Consider the following 16691-nt stretch of genomic DNA (forward strand, 5'->3'; position numbering starts at 1 on the left):
CAAGCAGCCCTCTTTACTAAACAGCATTTGGATGTTGTTTACTGGCATTGTGGTGGAAAATAAAATTCTTTCCAATTTAGAAAATCTTAGTATTCTGTTTTTTTTCAAGAAGATAACAGTGTCAAGCTTGGTATGAGTGCTGTAATTTAGTAATTATATTTGCATAGCATAATTTCTGCTGCTTGGCTGGACGTACCATCCTTTCCTTTTAATCAAGATTTATATGTGCTTTTATTCTGTTTTCATGGCTAGTAGAGTAGCTGTATTTCATTAGTGAGTCAGGAATATATACATTAGTCATAGGAAAGTGTATATTTTTATTGAAACAAATATGTTAGAATATATATATAGATATATATTTGTATTAGTATATATTAGAGTGTATGTTTTTACTAGCTTGCAAACTTGATCCCTTGAGTGATTGTTACTTCAGCAGTTGTAGCAACATAACCATTTACAGATCGGCCATTGTATCTATCTATTTGTAGAGCAATTTGAATTCTAGTCTGCTGAAATATTCTGATTTGCTTTATGAATAAGGCTGCTGGTGATGTGATGGTGGTTGTTGATTCTGTTTTCATTGATTTAAGGTGATGTGGAAAAAACACAGGAGATTTAACGTGTCTGTCCAGATAGAGATCCTAAGTGCTGGACTTGGGGCAGGAGCTAAGATTTGCTGAAACTCAGGGTCATCTTCCTTAGGACTTCACTGCTTGTAGGGAGTGAACAAAAATGACTTCTACTTTTTTCCCCACTTACTGCTGAATTTCTAATTTTTTTGTGGAAAACTATCCGTGTAGTTTCAGTATGTGTATCAGCAATGTAGGACCAGGGTAGAGTTGGTTCATCATGAACACATACTTCTGGTGCTTGAAAAAGAAAGAGCTTCCGACATGTATATCATTCAATGACTGAAAAGTTGTGTTATTGTTAGATAAGACTCAAGGTACTGGGGGATTTTTAAAGAGTAAACTTTCTCCCATTCAAAAGTATTTTAAAGTGCTGGGAATAAAAATAGTATTTCAAGAAATATAATCCACTAAAAATTAAGTGTATTTCTAATTTTTTCTTCAGTTTTGGAGGGATATTGTTGAGGATATTGAAGTACGTGACCTAATTTCTGACAGAAGCAAATCTCAAGGTGAGAAATCTTGACTAAAATCACATACGTGTGTGTTTGTAAACATAGGAAAGGAAGGATTAAAATAAATCTATTTCCTCTGCAGATATTCCATCAGAAGATTGGATTTGGGAATCCTTATTTCATCCACCTCGCAAACTGGGCATTAATGATATCGAAGGGCAGCGGGTACTGCAGATTGCAGTGATTTTACGTAATCTTTCTTTTGAAGAGGGAAATGTTAAACTTCTGGCAGCTAATCGTACTTGTCTTCGGTTCCTGCTACTCTCTGCTCATAGTCATTTTATTTCTCTGCGGCAGTTGGGGCTTGACACGCTGGGAAATATTGCAGCAGAGGTAATGTTCTTCCAAACAGAATAATTAAAATATTGTTTGATAAAGGCTTTGCTTTAATGTTAATTAAATAAATCGCTCTTCCTCGATCACTGAATGAAATAGTAAATAATTCTCTTAATCTGAAAATAGCAACAGCCCAAAGTAAAATACAGGTTGTGTGTATTGGTTTGTTTAAATGGACTCGTGTGGAGAAGGATGATGATATGGGGATATGCAGGAAGTTCATATTCCATAATTTTCAGTTCAGTTTTACAGATGGGAGGAGAAAAATCAGTTACTTTCTGCATACTGTGCCCTTGCTCATTTGCTTTGTACTTCCTTCAGTTATAAATTAAAAGTCATATGTTTGGGAAAGGGGGTGGTGGGGGTTTTTATGCCGTGTTTAGTGCACACTGGTATGATAGTCATATGGCCCTGAATGTACTGCTTGAATGATGTGAGACATCCTTTTCTTTTCAGAGAGACTTGAAAGTAATAAAATATGGTGTTCCAGTCTGTCATCATTGTGCACATAAATCATACAGATTTTACAAGTAGATATGTTAAGGCAATGTATTATTTTAAAATAAAACCAGTAAATTTAATTTAAAATGCTAGATACCAGAGAATGAGGCTTGAAGGATTGGTCTACTGTCTGAAAAAGCTATTTTTGTTTACTGTGTATCCATTTTCTCATGAATAAGAAAGAATGTTACACGTTTCAGTGTCTTGAGAGATCTGATCAAAAAGTAGGACTGGATAGAAACAGGATGAATGGTTGTGGTGGTAGCATTTGGGAAGGAATGCCTCTTACTCAAGTTCTGTTCTTTTTTGGATGCTCAAATATTTGAATATACCATTGACTTTACAGAAATAAGCTTATTTTAGTTATTCCTACGAAAGTATAAATTCGACAGCTACTTCAGAGTAGGAAAGGAAGAGGGGACTGAAAATGCTAACTAAAGTTAAAACAAACAAAGAAAAAAAGGGACATTGTGAACATATGTGTTATATAGCTGTGCTGCATTTAAACACTCTCCAATCTTACAGTTTGGAATATGTATTTGAATAAGGTTTGAACTAGTAGCATGATGTGCATCGTGTTAGTCATAGATTTTTTTTTTTTTTTTTTCCTTTTCCAGCTTCTCTTGGATCCTGTTGATTTCAAAACTACTCATCTAATGTTTCACACTGTTACAAAATGCCTCATGTCAAGGGATAGATTTTTAAAAATGAGAGGTAAGTTACCAAGCTATTCTTGTTGTGATTCCAGAATTGCAATTATTGCTGTTAAACTATTTTGTATTTGTTTTTCAGGCATGGAAATCTTGGCAAATCTTTGTAAGGCTGAAGATAATGGTGTCTTAATCTGTGAATATGTGGATCAAGAGTCGTACAAGGAGATCATATGTCATCTCACACTACCAGATGTGCTGCTTGTAATCTCAGCACTTGAGGTGCTATACATGCTCACAGAAATGGGAGAAGTAGCCTGCACAAAGATTTCTAAAGTAGAGAAGAGCATAGGTAAGAGAGAAGCAAGACAAAATACACTATTCTCACTTACATAGAAAGAAAGACTTCAGAAAAGGTCAAATTCAGTGGTTAAAAATATTAAAATTCTTTGTGTTTGCAATAAATTCATTATGCTAGTAACTACAAAAGCTAGATTTTTTTAAATGCCATTAATAAGTACAGATCTACAGAAGCATACAGAGGCTTGGTTTCATTCAACACAAGACAATTTGAAAGCAAATCAGAACATCCTAGCCTCATTTGTGTTGTCCTAATGTTATTTTTGGTTTTGCATTTAATACTTCAGATACGTTAGTGTGTCTGGTTTCTATGGACATCCAAATGTTTGGGCCTGATGCACTTACTGCTGTTAAACTCATTGAACATCAGTGTGTTAGCCAGCAAGGAGTACCTGATGTCAGACCACCCATGATGGATCATGGTTCTTCACAGGCACACGCAGCAGGTATCGCAGGTTAGTACCACTACAAAGGAACATACTTTGCTGCAGAGTTTTCTATATGACGTATGTGATTTCTGTCCTTTGGAGGTTTCTGATTGGGTTATGTAAGTAAGCGTATGGTGTCTTTCTTGGATGCTTGTTCAGGAAGCAAATAGAACGTTTTGGTAGCTAAAGCTGTTGTGAAAAAGAAGGAATCTTAATATATTTCAGTTGCTCTTTCTAAAATTTACTGAAAAATTATGCACACTGTTCTTAACTTTTTTCATTTGAAAGAGTATTTATTCTAGATTAGTTCTCCGGAAATAATGGAAACAAGTTATTTTATATTGCATTTTATACAGAATATTATTGGTCAGCAACATAAACTGTTTGGTAGAATTACAGAGATGAGAGGCGTATGGAATGCCTATTTTGAAGCTGCTAAACAGCTCATTGTGATGTGAGCCCAATTTTTACTGCATTATTTAAAGCGTGAAAAGTGTTTTCTTAATTGACCTTATCTATTAATTAGATTTTAAGGATTAACTTCTGCAGTCTTATTTTAGAGTTAAATATTAGTCCTTTTGAAGTTGATGACGCAGCATTTGTTAGTCAATCAGGAAAACACGTAAATGTCATTCTGTTTTTATTAATAAAAGCACCTGAGTAAATAAAAGCAGTATGCCTCAGGTTCACACAAGAGGAACAGAGGTATTCATTCTGAAGAAAAATGTGACAGATATGTAGATCGCTCCAAAAGTAATGCCTTCTGTTTATTTCCTGGAAAATTACAACAAATACAAGAGCGCAGTAACGCTATTTGATAGAGCAAATTCTGAGCTACAAAACCATATTTTTCAACAGTTAGGAACATTAGTAATGGGTTTTTGCCAGTGATGAACAAGAGCCTGCACACTGCGCTCATAAAAATCTGCATGCCCATCCAGAACGTGTTTTGTGTTTCATGCTGCTGTTACTATTGCTGAAATGCACCACCCACCTCCTCACTGTGCTGGCATCTGCTTTTTGATCTACATACGTGTTCACAAGTGTTGAATGTCACTGGGTACTACTTTTTTCCACATGGAAGAATTCAGTAACAACTGTGCTTCATATGCACTTCCATGTCAGGCACCATTTTGTCAGCACCTTTGCTGCTATCTGTCACACTGCAACAAAATGTAGCAGGATGTTGGTGGAAAGGTTCAACCTCTACTGCCATACCACCATCAAGTGCCTCTGACATCGTGGACCAACATAATAAAATAGAAGGCACTACTTTTGAAGCAGCCCTCTTACTAACTTGTGTGTCCTGTGTTTCTTGAGCATGTTCAGATACCTCAGTGAAAGTGGCTGGAAAAGAGTATGTCTTAAGGGAGTAAACAGGTGAAGAAATCAGTATGATGTTGCAACAAATTCTTTACGTTAAACTTGTCTCAGGTTAGGAGTTGGAAAAGTACCTGCTTAATTTCGGTAAATTGGAGCAAGTCTGTAGTGTGCCTTATGCCACCTCTGCAGCTTACTTTAGTTGGAAATACCCTGCTTGCAAAAAACAGGAGAAACTGTCCCATTGAAAGTTATGGCAGTGAAAGTCATTTCCTTCATTCAGCTAATACTTTTTTTTCCTTCCCTACAGCCTCTAGAACAGCACCACATGTTGCTCCACCACCAGGAATAGTAGAAATAGACAGTGAGAAATTTGCATGTCAGTGGTAAGTGCATCATTCTGTTCAAATATGTAAATGAAGAAGAAAAATAATAATGTCTGTATTCATGAGTCAGAGATTGTTCTGACTTGCTTCTATCATTGTTTGACTGCTTTTTCTGAAAAGTATGAAGTAAAACTATTCTGTCCTTGCTTTGAAGGAGTATGGAAAAAAAACAACTCAACCAACGCGTTCATTCTTGGACAGTTGAAGACTGAAATTCTCTCTTAGAGTATAATTTGATTAGATTTTTAACTTTTGCATTGACCTTTATTAAGTTGTAAAGCAGCATTTTGTGTTTCACGAGTACTTTCATCAGGTAATGTTTTGCCATGTTTCTGCACCAATGTAAAAGTAATCCTGAAATTATAAAGCTAGGCCTTGCAAAACTCTCATGTGATCGTTGTAAATCTCAAACAGGCTAGGGAATATTAAAGCTTCCCTTCTGAGTTCTCTCATTTTTATCTAGTATTGTCACTGTTGGCTGCTTGTCAGATAGTAAGAAGAAATCTGTTCTGCTTATGGTTCTTCTGTAGACTAAGCATCATCTTTCTGAACTATTTTTAATTTATGTAAATCTCACGTGCTAGATATTTGTATAAATCACTTCATTTTGGACTTCTGCTTCTACTCCACACTTCATGCGTTCATCAGTTGATTCTGTCTGATCAGTTACTGATCAGACAATGGCCTTCAAAATGAAGTAGTTACTATTTGTAAAAGCTTAGTGTTTTTACTTCCAGCAAAATATTGTTTTTATGGGAGAAATATTAAAGGTTCTTCTTGGTCAGGTGATGTTGTTCTTGTGCTGTTGTTTGCAATCCGTTCATTGACTGACAATTTCATCTTTAAATATTTAAAAGAGAATGCCTGAAGTTGGGATCACCACGCTTCAACTTAGCATCTACATGGTTTTAGCTTTTAGCTACTCAGAGATGGTTTTCTAGACTGCTTTTTAGTTATTGATGGGGAGATTTCCCTGTAGTTAAAATAAGTGTCTTCATCTGGCTGATTTCTGGCAAGATTACAGATTACCTTCTGCTGCTGCTTTCTCTCTCTTAAGTGTGGGGAGCATTGGGGATATCTAGCTTGCAGAAGTAAGGTTTTAGGCAAGGTGAATTTTGCACTGTGCATAGATTGTAAAATATGAGTTTTGGCTGTTAAAATAAGTATTGGTAAGTACCATTATGTAACTGTGCAGTACCATCTCAAGACAAGAAGTAATGGAAAGAACAGTATATCATAGTATCAGGAAGATTCGGAAAGTCTGCTCGGTTTGGAGAAGATTTGGAGAGTCTGCATGCAGTGTGCTTCTGCAGCTATTAGTGATGAGCAGTACTAGTATTTTGTTCTTAATTTTCTTCCGGTGATAGGCATGAGCCAGTGAATAATAAAATATAACATCTGAAAATCTTCCTTAAATATTATCTGTGCTGACAAAAGAAAAATTAAAAGAATTCAAATCTAGAACAGAGAACTAGCCCCTTGCAAGTGTTTTTCTCAGTGCTGACATGAAGTGTCTTGCATTCAGGTAGATTTTCATTGTATTTTTTAACAGAAACTGGAAAATGAGCAAATTATAATTTTAGATGTTAGGAAAGTTATCTCTTGGAAGCAGTAGAAAAAAAATATATTTAAGCTGACCTTCCTGGATATATTCTACCCAGGCTAAGCTGGCTTATGAGTCTTCTTGTAAGATAAGTGCATGTGACAGGAAGTGCTAATCACTGTTCATGTTCCACCATTGTAAGTCCTGACCTGTATGCTGCTTGTACCAGTGACAGTGTGTCAGCCTGATGGAATATTCCTAGCTGGACAGTCATTTGTCTCATATGCCAGATTTAATTATTACTTAGACTTTCTATTACAGAGTGTGATCTCAATTTTTGTCATAATAAAATTGTAACTAAACTGCAGGAGAAATGACATTACACTTGCACTTCACTGTTTATACTTCACTGTTTATGAGAGAACATGATTTAAAGAATGCAATCCTTTGCTTTTTTTTTCTTTGAAACATTTAGCTCTTAGGGGAGTATGAGGCTCTACAAAGGAGAATGCAGTGCAGTTTTCTAAAGTGCTAGCATCACATAGTGAATACTGACATCCTAAATATATTTTTGTTCTGTCTGAGCCTGTGTTCAGATCCCACTATTAGAGAATTGTGCAGAGAGTTACTTATGTCCATTTACTGCTGGGGATGATCTCTTGGCATGTCTCTGGGCTGGAATAATGGATCTTGAATTAATAAAATCTACAGATAGAAACTGCTACCATCTCTCACAGCTTCCTGGGTAGCGTGTGCATTTGTGCAGATTCTTCTGTAGGAGATACAGAATCTTCTGGAAATTTCCCTGGAAATTGACAGGCAGAATAGATTGTTCAAGGATTTTATGATGCCTGCGTAGTGCATGACTCCTGGAATAAGTACGTGCCTTATGTGCATGCTCTTTCAGAGTTCAAGTCCCATTTCTCCTGCCTTCCTATCTCTTAGAATCACAGATTGAGGTGGTTATTCTACCTCCGTTCTTTCTTGTGTTTTGAATTAAGACCGTATTCGTGTATAATTGGTTTTTACATGAATGTTCAGTAGGTTTAGCGTAGACACATTTGATTAAGAATTAGCTAGTCTGCAGTCCATCTTTTGATAAAGAAGAGTCATTAAAAATAAGCATAAAGGTTTTGGGGAGGAGAGGTCACTAAACAAATCCTATCTTTATTTTTTTGTTGCTTCTGAATGTGCAACAAAAAAGGCACATATGGGGACTGTTTTACATATTTCTATGTAAGTAAAGTATTGATTGTATACTGACTGGATATCTTAGACATCATAAGAAGTGAAAAGTGTGGAACAGACATTGGACAAGACAATAGATTGCAATTTTATTATTTATGTTATCATGTCTCAAAATTCTCTCATACAAACAGAAATGTTTTAACAGCTGTACTGTCACTTTGTTTTGCTTCATAGTCCATTTTTTCATCTTCAGGTTGAATGCCCATTTTGAGGTGAATCTTGATTGCTCAATCTCTCGAGCAGAAATGTACTCTGAATACCTCTCTACGTGTAGTAAATTAGCTCGAGGTGGAATCCTAACATCAACTGGATTTTATAAATGTCTGCGGTAAGAGAAAAATTTGTGCAGCAAAAAAGGAACTGTTGTATGTAATGCAGTGTTAGCAGTGTTAACACATAGCTTAAGAGTTCTTTGAGAAAAGAGGTTTTAAGTTGGGTTTGAAAGATCTGCAGTTTTAGAATTTTAATTGAAATATGATTATAGTTTGATTTCATCCTATTTCAGTATCTTTAGTAGACTTGCTTCTGTGCTTATAGTCCTTTTAATTTTTTCTCACAAAGTTCTTGAAGATACTGTAGTTTTCACTTAACTTGTTCAAAGTCTGTGCCAATGTCAGTTTGACCACAGGTCTCCTGTGATGAATGCTCTGAAGCTTACAGACAATTCTGCTGTATTGCAAAGATGCAGGCACTGGTGCAGTTACTGTGCATGTAAGAGTAGCGTTAGATTAATATTTTTAAAATAAGCCACTCATTGTAAGAGGGTAAAGTTATTGTGTTCATTAACACTGATCTGTGTTCTGTTTGGCAGAACTGTCTTTCCAAATCATACAGTGAAGAGAGTAGAAGATCCGATTAACAATGGTCAAGCACATATACATGTGGTAGGAGTGAAGAGGAGAGCTATACCACTTCCCATTCAGATGTACTATCAGCAGCAGCCAGCTTCGTCTACCCCAATTGTTCGGGTTGATTCAATTCCTGACGTGTCTTCGTCTCCTTCGCCAGCAGGTTTTTGAATCATTTAAATATTGAGTATTCTGCATTGATTCTCAGAGAACAATTTTTTTTTAAAAAGTTACCCAAAATAGTTTGTAAGCGTTGGAATTAGGGACAGTGTGGTTTTATTCCTTTTATTGAATGAAGTTCTGAATAACTGTATTACTGTATGCATTGTATGTGATCTAATACTGGACTTGTCACCCGTAGACTTGTCAGTCAGCAGAAAAGCCGTTGTCACTGCATCATTTATTCAGATGCAATATAGCTGAGAAAACAAGTAGAATTAAAAATTCAAGCCTTGGGGTTGTAAAAATTCTTTGTTTTGAACTAATTTTTGCTTTCAAACTTTTACCTTATTTATTTCAATAGGACTCCCACATGGGCCACAAAGCGTAGGAAATCATTATCAAAGGACCCCTATTAACCAGTCTTCAACTTTGACAGCAACACAGATGTCTTTTCCAATTCAAGGTGTTCATACTGTGGCACAGACTGTTTCTAGAATTCCACAAAATACTGTTCATGCACAGCAGCAAAATGCTCCAATGACTGTTATACAGAATAAAGGTCCAATACCTGGTGAAGTTGTGAAGGCCACAGTAATACAGAGCTCTGTTCCCCAGTCTGGCGTTCCTGTTACTATTTCTGTAGGAGGAGCACCACAAGCTTCAAATCAAAATCACAGCAGTACAGGACCACAGCCGTCCGTTACTGTTGTTGGTTCTCAGACGTTGCTTCATCACCAACCTGTAATTCAACAGCAGTCTCCACTGCATGCAGTGGTACCAGGACAGATACCTTCAGGCACTCCTGTTACAGTAATTCAGCAAGCTGTACCTCAGGGTCATATATTTGGCAGAGTACAAAACATACCAGCATGCAGTTCAGCAGTTTCACAGGGTCAACAGCTGATCAGCACATCATCGCAACCTGGGCAGTCATCATCTCAGCAGTCCTCTGCTGCTAACCAGCAACAAGATACAGTCATCATAGCACCACAGCAGTATGTCACAACCTCTGCACCTAACATTGTTTCTGCCACCACTGTTCAGAATTTCCAAGTAGCACCTGGGCAGGTGGTTGCAATTGCAGGTGTCCAGAACCCACCAACTTCTAGGGTAGGCTTTCAGAACATTGCACCAAAGCCTCTGCCGTCTCAGCAAGTTCCACCTAATGTACAGCAGCCGATGCAGTCACAGCAGCAACCACCACAACCAGCATCCCAGCAAAGTGTAGTGATTGTCAGCCAGCCAGCTCAGCAAGGTCAAACGTATGCACCAGCCATTCACCAAATAGTGCTTGCTAATCCAGCTTCTATTCCTCCTGGTCAGACTGTTCAGTTGACTGGACAGCCAAGCATTACTCCATCTTCTTCACCATCTCCAGGTCCGGTTACAAACAATCAAGTCCCTACAGTTATGTCATCTTCATCTACCCCTTCTCAGTCACAAGGACCCCCTCCTACTGTCAGCCAGATGCTTTCTGTAAAGAGACAGCAGCAGCAGCAGCAGCAGCAACATTCACCAGCATCTTCACAGCAACAGGTACAACCGCCGATGCAAATGCAAGTTCAGTCCCCGCAAGCTAATACAGGAGTTGGCCAGCCTAACTCTGGTGAATCTAGTCTGATAAAACAACTACTTCTTCCAAAAAGAGGCCCCTCAACTCCAGGAGGGAAGCTTATACTCCCAGCTCCACAGATTCCTCCACCTAACAATGCAAGAGCTCCTAGCCCTCAGGTGGTTTATCAGATGGCCAATAACCAAACGCCAGGTTTTGGAGTACAAGGGCAGTCTTCAGCTCAGCAGCTGCTAGTTGGACAGCAGCTGGTCCAGGGTGCAGTCCAGCCCCAAGGGGCAGTACAAACAGTACCCATTTCTAACTTACAGATATTGCCAGGTCAGTTGATCTCAAACAGCCCAGCAACTATTTTCCAAGGGACTACTGGCAACCAGGTTACGATAACAGTTGTGCCAAATACGAGTTTTGCTACTGCAACTGTGAGTCAGGGAAATGCAACTCAAATCATTGCTCCAGCTGGAATTGCAGTGAGTGGGGCTCAGACAGGAGTTGGGCTACAGATGCAAACGCTTCCAGCTACTCAAGCACCTTCAGCTGGACAATCACCGTGTACTGCTGCTCCCCCATTCAAAGGTGATAAAATAATTTGCCAAAAGGAGGAAGAAGCAAAGGAAGCAACAGGTTTACACATTCATGAACGTAAGATTGAAGTAATGGAGAATCCTTCCTGCCGAAGAGGAGCTGCAAACACCAGCAATGGGGATGCAAAAGAAAATGAAATGCAGGTGGGAAGTCTTTTAAATGGGAGAAAGTATAGTGACTCCAGTCTACCTCCTTCTAACTCAGGGAAAACTCAGAATGAGGCCAATCAGTGCTCACAAGTCAGTAATGGGCCATCATTAGAAATGGGTGAGAACGGAGCTCCTGGAAAGCAGAACTTTGAACAAATGGACACACAGGAAATTAAAAGTGATTTGAAGAAGCCCCTAGTTAATGGAATCTGTGATTTTGATAAAGGCGATGGTTCTCATTTGAGCAAAAACATTCCAAATCACAAAACTTCCAATCATGTAGGAAATGGTGAGATATCTTCAGTGGAACAACAAGGGAATTTGGATGCCACGCAGCAAGATACTGCCAAAGGTGATCAAGGGGAGAGAATTTCTAATGGGCCTGTATTAACTTTGAGTAGTTCACCTGTTGTAAGCGGTACACAAGAGGCTGCAAAACTGTTAACCCAGCAACTTAGTGGTACCAACACTGATTTACCTAATGGACCTCTAGCTTCAAGTTTGAATTCAGATGTGCCTCAGCAACGCCCAAGTGTAGTTGTCTCACCACAATCTACAGCCTCTGTTATACAGGGGCATCAAATCATAGCAGTTCCACACTCAGGACCTAGAGTGTCCCAGTCTACCCTGTCATCCGAAGTTCGGTCTACTAATGGCACAGCAGAATGCAAAATTGCAAAGAGGCCAGCAGAGGATAATGACAGGGAAACTGTTCCAGGAATTCCAAATAAAGTAGGAGTTAGAATTGTTACAATCAGTGACCCCAACAATGCTGGTTGCAGTGCAACTATGGTTGCTGTGCCAGCTGGAGCGGATCCAAGCACTGTAGCGAAAGTAGCAATAGAAAGTGCTGTTCAACAAAAGCAGCAGCAGCCAACCACGTATATACAAAGCATGGTCACACAGGTATGTTGCAGTGTACTTTTTATGTTTATTTTCCAACTCTGATTATGACTTAATGCTGTGAAATATATGTGAAAATGTAAACTCAGTTGATATCTTGCAAGGAATTTAAAATATTCAGAAAATGATGGTTTGCATTCTTTCACAGACTAAGGTTCAAATAGTTTGCATGCTTTTTGATATAAGTGACTATAATGGTATTTACAGTGGTCTGGAGCTTCATAATATACAGTAAGGAAAGAACTTGCTCTCACTAGTTTCCTCCTTAAAGGATTTACTGTTTAAAAAAACAAAGATGATTTATTGTACAGTCTTGTAAAAACAGTAGTGTTGTTCTGCGTTTTGTTCTTGGTCCTTACTGCATATGGAGCAAACATGTTTTTTGCAAGATAGTTTGTTAATCACTGCAGCTGCATCTGGCCTGCTAAAATTTGTTGAAGTTCTTGCATTTAAGGGTGATCTTGTAAGGCTTGCTTCAATTCACTACAGCCAGGATAAAGTATTGCTTTCTAAGTGTGTCAGAATATGTGTTTATGTTTGTTCATGACAAAATACTTGTAATGTTTATTTTATTGATACAATTAGTAATGGGTTTTTTTTTATATGCTGTTTTAAAAACTTTGGAGAAGGCCTGTTTTATCTTGAACTTTTTTAGAAAAACATTTTAAAATAGTTTCTTCCTGAGACTTTACAAGAAATGAGGTATGTTCAGCAGTTTCATGAGTATTTAAAACTGTGAGTAATCGTGCTTGAGATTGCTCCAGTCTCAAGATTTTATTTTGGCTTTGTGCGTGGATATAAACACTCTCTCCCAAAAAACCCTCACCCTTTCTAACCTGAATAAGAGCAAAAAGAATGGAAGATTAGGTTTGACAGTCACAAAATTCTGACAGTGTAGAGAGGAAATTCTGAGTGTATGTTAGTGTTTTTTGGCAGAGATGTGACAGTTTTGTTTTATTCATTTTCCTTTTTTATTTCTTTGATTTGGGTTGGCTTTTGAAATGGTAGGAAGTGCAGGCCTTATAGACTTAAACAGAGCTAGAACTCAAGTTCAGCATATGATAGTTAGCATTACTGCTTTATCTGTGTGAAGTTCAGTTTCTATAGAAAGCTCTTTCATGTTTCCATCATGTAATTGTAGTTTTCTTTTTCTTTAAAAGGTATTCCATAGAGCTATATTTTCAGAATGTCTTTAAAACCTAAATATTTGCATGTGCATTTATGACAGAGAGATCTGTAGTTCTTCTGATACTTTATTTATCTTTGTTCTTACTGGAAATAATTAGACCAAAATGAAAGTATATCTTGGCAGCACAGGGACAGTGCACAAGATAAATGGCACGTTTTCGGCAGTGTGGATATATTAGCTGTATGTCTTGCTTTTTGCAGTGAATGTTTTTAGCAGTTGCACAGTTTGCTTGTCTTTAATAGCTTCACTAAGGATTTGGCTGAAGTAGAAAATGCAGTGACCGTGTCTTTGGGCTGGGATAACTGTTGCCTGCGGTTATTTTTTTCCTGGACATGTAGCTGTCGAGTTTGCTTTTGGGTCTCTGATGCCTACTGAACTGCTAAAATTCCATTTCTTGAGGAGAGCAGTAGGACAGCTAGCAACTTCATTTATATTAGATTACCTGTTCTACTATGAAGGAGTGTTTTGTGTGATTATACTTTCTTAAAGATGGCATATAATTTCTTGTACACTTTTCTTAATATTTTGTACATGTTTATGGGTTTTTTTTATATTGCCTATGCAAACAGAGATGCTGCCAGTGCCTTCTGCCATTCAGTGCAAGTCTGCTTAATGTCTGTCTCCATGGAGTTTAGCTTGCCCTTGCTTTCTTCAAAATCACAAAAGAAAACTTCATTTCAAAATTGTGTTGAATTATAAATGGTACTGAAGTCATCCTGTGTAGCTCCTTCCCCCACCCCCCCAAAGCTGCTGCATAGCCATTGTTCTGTTGGAAAAGCAGATGTGAAGGGTTACCAATATTGAATCTGATCTAGGAGTACACTCAGGACATCCAGAAGTACTACAGAGCCTAATTCTAATGAGCTCAGTGTGAGTTTCACTGATGACTGTTAGGTCTAGGTCCTCTGTAATCGTAGGAAATGATTTTCTCTCTCCTATTTTGGGAGTCTTCCTTGTATGATAAGCAGCTTCCCTGTCTCTAACTTTTTGAAAGGCAGCAGCTAAGGAGCACTGTTTTCAGTTGAACATCTGTATTGTTTTATCTTCTCTGTGGTACCTCCTGTATGTTCTGTATCTTGCAGCGGAAATAAGAGAACAGGCGACTTCTACAGACAGTGTGAAATTCAGTATAAATAGACTTCAGTGAAGAGAAATGGTGAGGGACAGGAAATAAAGGGATATTAGCCATGGCAAAATTATATAGCTGCTGAAGCTGTTTGTACATTATTTCCTTCTTGCTATCTTTATTTTCCTTCTAGTTATCTATAAATTTTATTTTAAACTAGAGTGTGTGTTTCAGAGAAGTAAGAAAGAAATAGAAGAAAATTTGTAATAAAATTAGACCACAGCAGGCAGGGTCGAAAAGAAGATGCCAAAGATAGCAAATAGAGGCGAGTTTGGTTATGCAGCAGGAGAGTTGTCATAAACTGCAGAGAGGGGAAAAGGACAAGGCTTGAACCAAGGAAAAGATAAGGCAAATGAAAAGAAAGGGAAACAGCAAAGTGGAGACGAGGAAAAGAGCAAAATAACTCTCAAGGGAACATAAAAGTTAAGAGAAGGTTGGTTTTGCAATATGAAAAGCAGTACGAAATTGGCTGCCTCTGTACCCTTGAGGGAAAAATAAATGGCTTGCCACAATAATGAAAATTATGAACTTTGTATTTATGAGAAAGACTATGTATTGCTACCTAAATCCAGTTGGACAAGTACAGGTATCTTCCAGGTATAAAACCATCTGTGATTGTTCGAGTGTGAATTGTACACATGAGCAGAACTCACTGAAAAATAACTACTTAAATACTGTCTAAAGAGATATGTTTTTTGTATTCTTATACAACTGTTGACCTATGTGTATATGGGTTATCTCAGAAGAGGAACATGCATTGTTGGGTTTTTTTCTTATATCTGTACTTTGTAAGCCCTTGAAAGTGTAGTCTTGAGAGACAGCAGAGTTGGCACTTACTTCATTGGCTTTCTTTTCTTTTATTTCTGGTACTCTGTTCCTGGACTATGGCTTTCCTGAGGTATTGTGCTGGACTGATGGAGGAAAAGGAAAAAGAAATGAGTAATTACCTGTCTGTTTACTTATTTTTTTCCAATTTTTTTCTTACTCAAAATTCTTCCAAAACATCTGTTGAATATAACCATGTTAGTTTGTCCCAGTAGGTTTATGTTTTGAAGAAGCACTCTGATACTCCACCAGGTGAAAGTGAGCAAATCAAATTTACATAGATCAGTCTGAAAGTAGTACCTCCTATTTATTTCCATGGAAACTACCACAGATATAAAGAGCACATTAACACTGTTTGATAGAGCAAATTCTCAACTGCAAAATGCTCTTCTTCAGTGTAGACACTGCTGTTAGCTGTTATTTCACCAGAGATGAGCAAGAGCCTACGTGTTGCACTTGTTAAAAAAAAATTAAAAAAAACAATCACCTGCATGGCCATCCCAAACATGACTTGTCTTTCACATTGCTGTTGCTACTGCTGAAACTCACCACCCACCGCCTCACTGAGCTGCTATCCACTGTTTGGTCTCCATATATGGTCAGCAAGCTTTGATGAATGTCAGTGGGTGCAGTTTTTTCTGCATGGAGGATTTCAGTGACACCTCTGCTTCATACACACTCATGTCAGCTGCTATTTTGTCAGAATGCCCTCTGCTGCCATCTGTCACACGGCAACAAAATGCAATGCAATATTAGTGGGAAAGTTCAATCTCTACTGCCATACCACTGACATCCGTCTCTGACTAACGTTATAAAACAAGAGGCATTACTTTTGGAGCAGTCCTCCTAAATTGCCTCATCTCTCTTTTAAAATAATCACTTACTTTCCTGCTCATCACTGTTATCCCCTCGTAATGCACTCCCATTTCTCCTGAGGCCTCCCACACGGAGCATGCTTGTGTGGAAATTTAGGTGGCCAAAACTGTGTAAGCATCTCCTTAACTGTTTGCTCCTGCTCTCCATTGTTTTGGAAGCTGAGGATTACTGTGCACCAGAAAGCAGGTGTGTAGCCACAGGAGATGTAATTCATTCTTAGTCACAGAGCAAATGAGTTTCTCAGCTGGAAGTACTGAAATTCAGATTGTCTGTGCTTTTATTGCTCTTTGCTTGTGAAGCGCACTGTTGCAGACTTAAAGCTTAGCAACCTGACAAGGAGAGAACATTTGCTTTAGTGCCTACCCATCCCCCTGACCCCACCTTCATACTCAAATCATGCTATATTCATTTCAGCTTATGGGTTGCCTTTTAATGTACATTCATTGTCTTAAAGATGTGAAACATAAAGTTTTTAGTAATGATAGTATGATCTGGGCTGGAAGGGACCCATCCAACCTGTCATTGAATGTTCCTCCACTGAT

At 38.1% G+C, this 16691-nt stretch overlaps 1 protein-coding gene across 2 annotated transcripts in view; it reads left to right on the top strand.

Annotated features, from left to right (window-relative positions):
• ARID2 (AT-rich interaction domain 2) overlaps window positions 1–16691 on the top strand; it is a 105450-nt gene that overhangs the window by 70739 nt on the left and 18020 nt on the right. For both annotated transcript variants that reach the window (XM_048947532.1, XM_048947521.1), the window contains 9 exons: window positions 1075–1141; window positions 1227–1477; window positions 2599–2695; window positions 2774–2983; window positions 3279–3446; window positions 5050–5125; window positions 8110–8244; window positions 8728–8927; window positions 9288–12136. In XM_048947532.1, the coding sequence (XP_048803489.1) occupies window positions 1075–1141; window positions 1227–1477; window positions 2599–2695; window positions 2774–2983; window positions 3279–3446; window positions 5050–5125; window positions 8110–8244; window positions 8728–8927; window positions 9288–12136 (4053 nt within the window). The remainder of the gene's footprint in view (window positions 1–1074; window positions 1142–1226; window positions 1478–2598; window positions 2696–2773; window positions 2984–3278; window positions 3447–5049; window positions 5126–8109; window positions 8245–8727; window positions 8928–9287; window positions 12137–16691) is intronic.

Source organism: Lagopus muta, chromosome 1 (genome assembly GCF_023343835.1).
Source record: "Lagopus muta isolate bLagMut1 chromosome 1, bLagMut1 primary, whole genome shotgun sequence".
NCBI lineage: Eukaryota > Metazoa > Chordata > Aves > Galliformes > Phasianidae > Lagopus > Lagopus muta.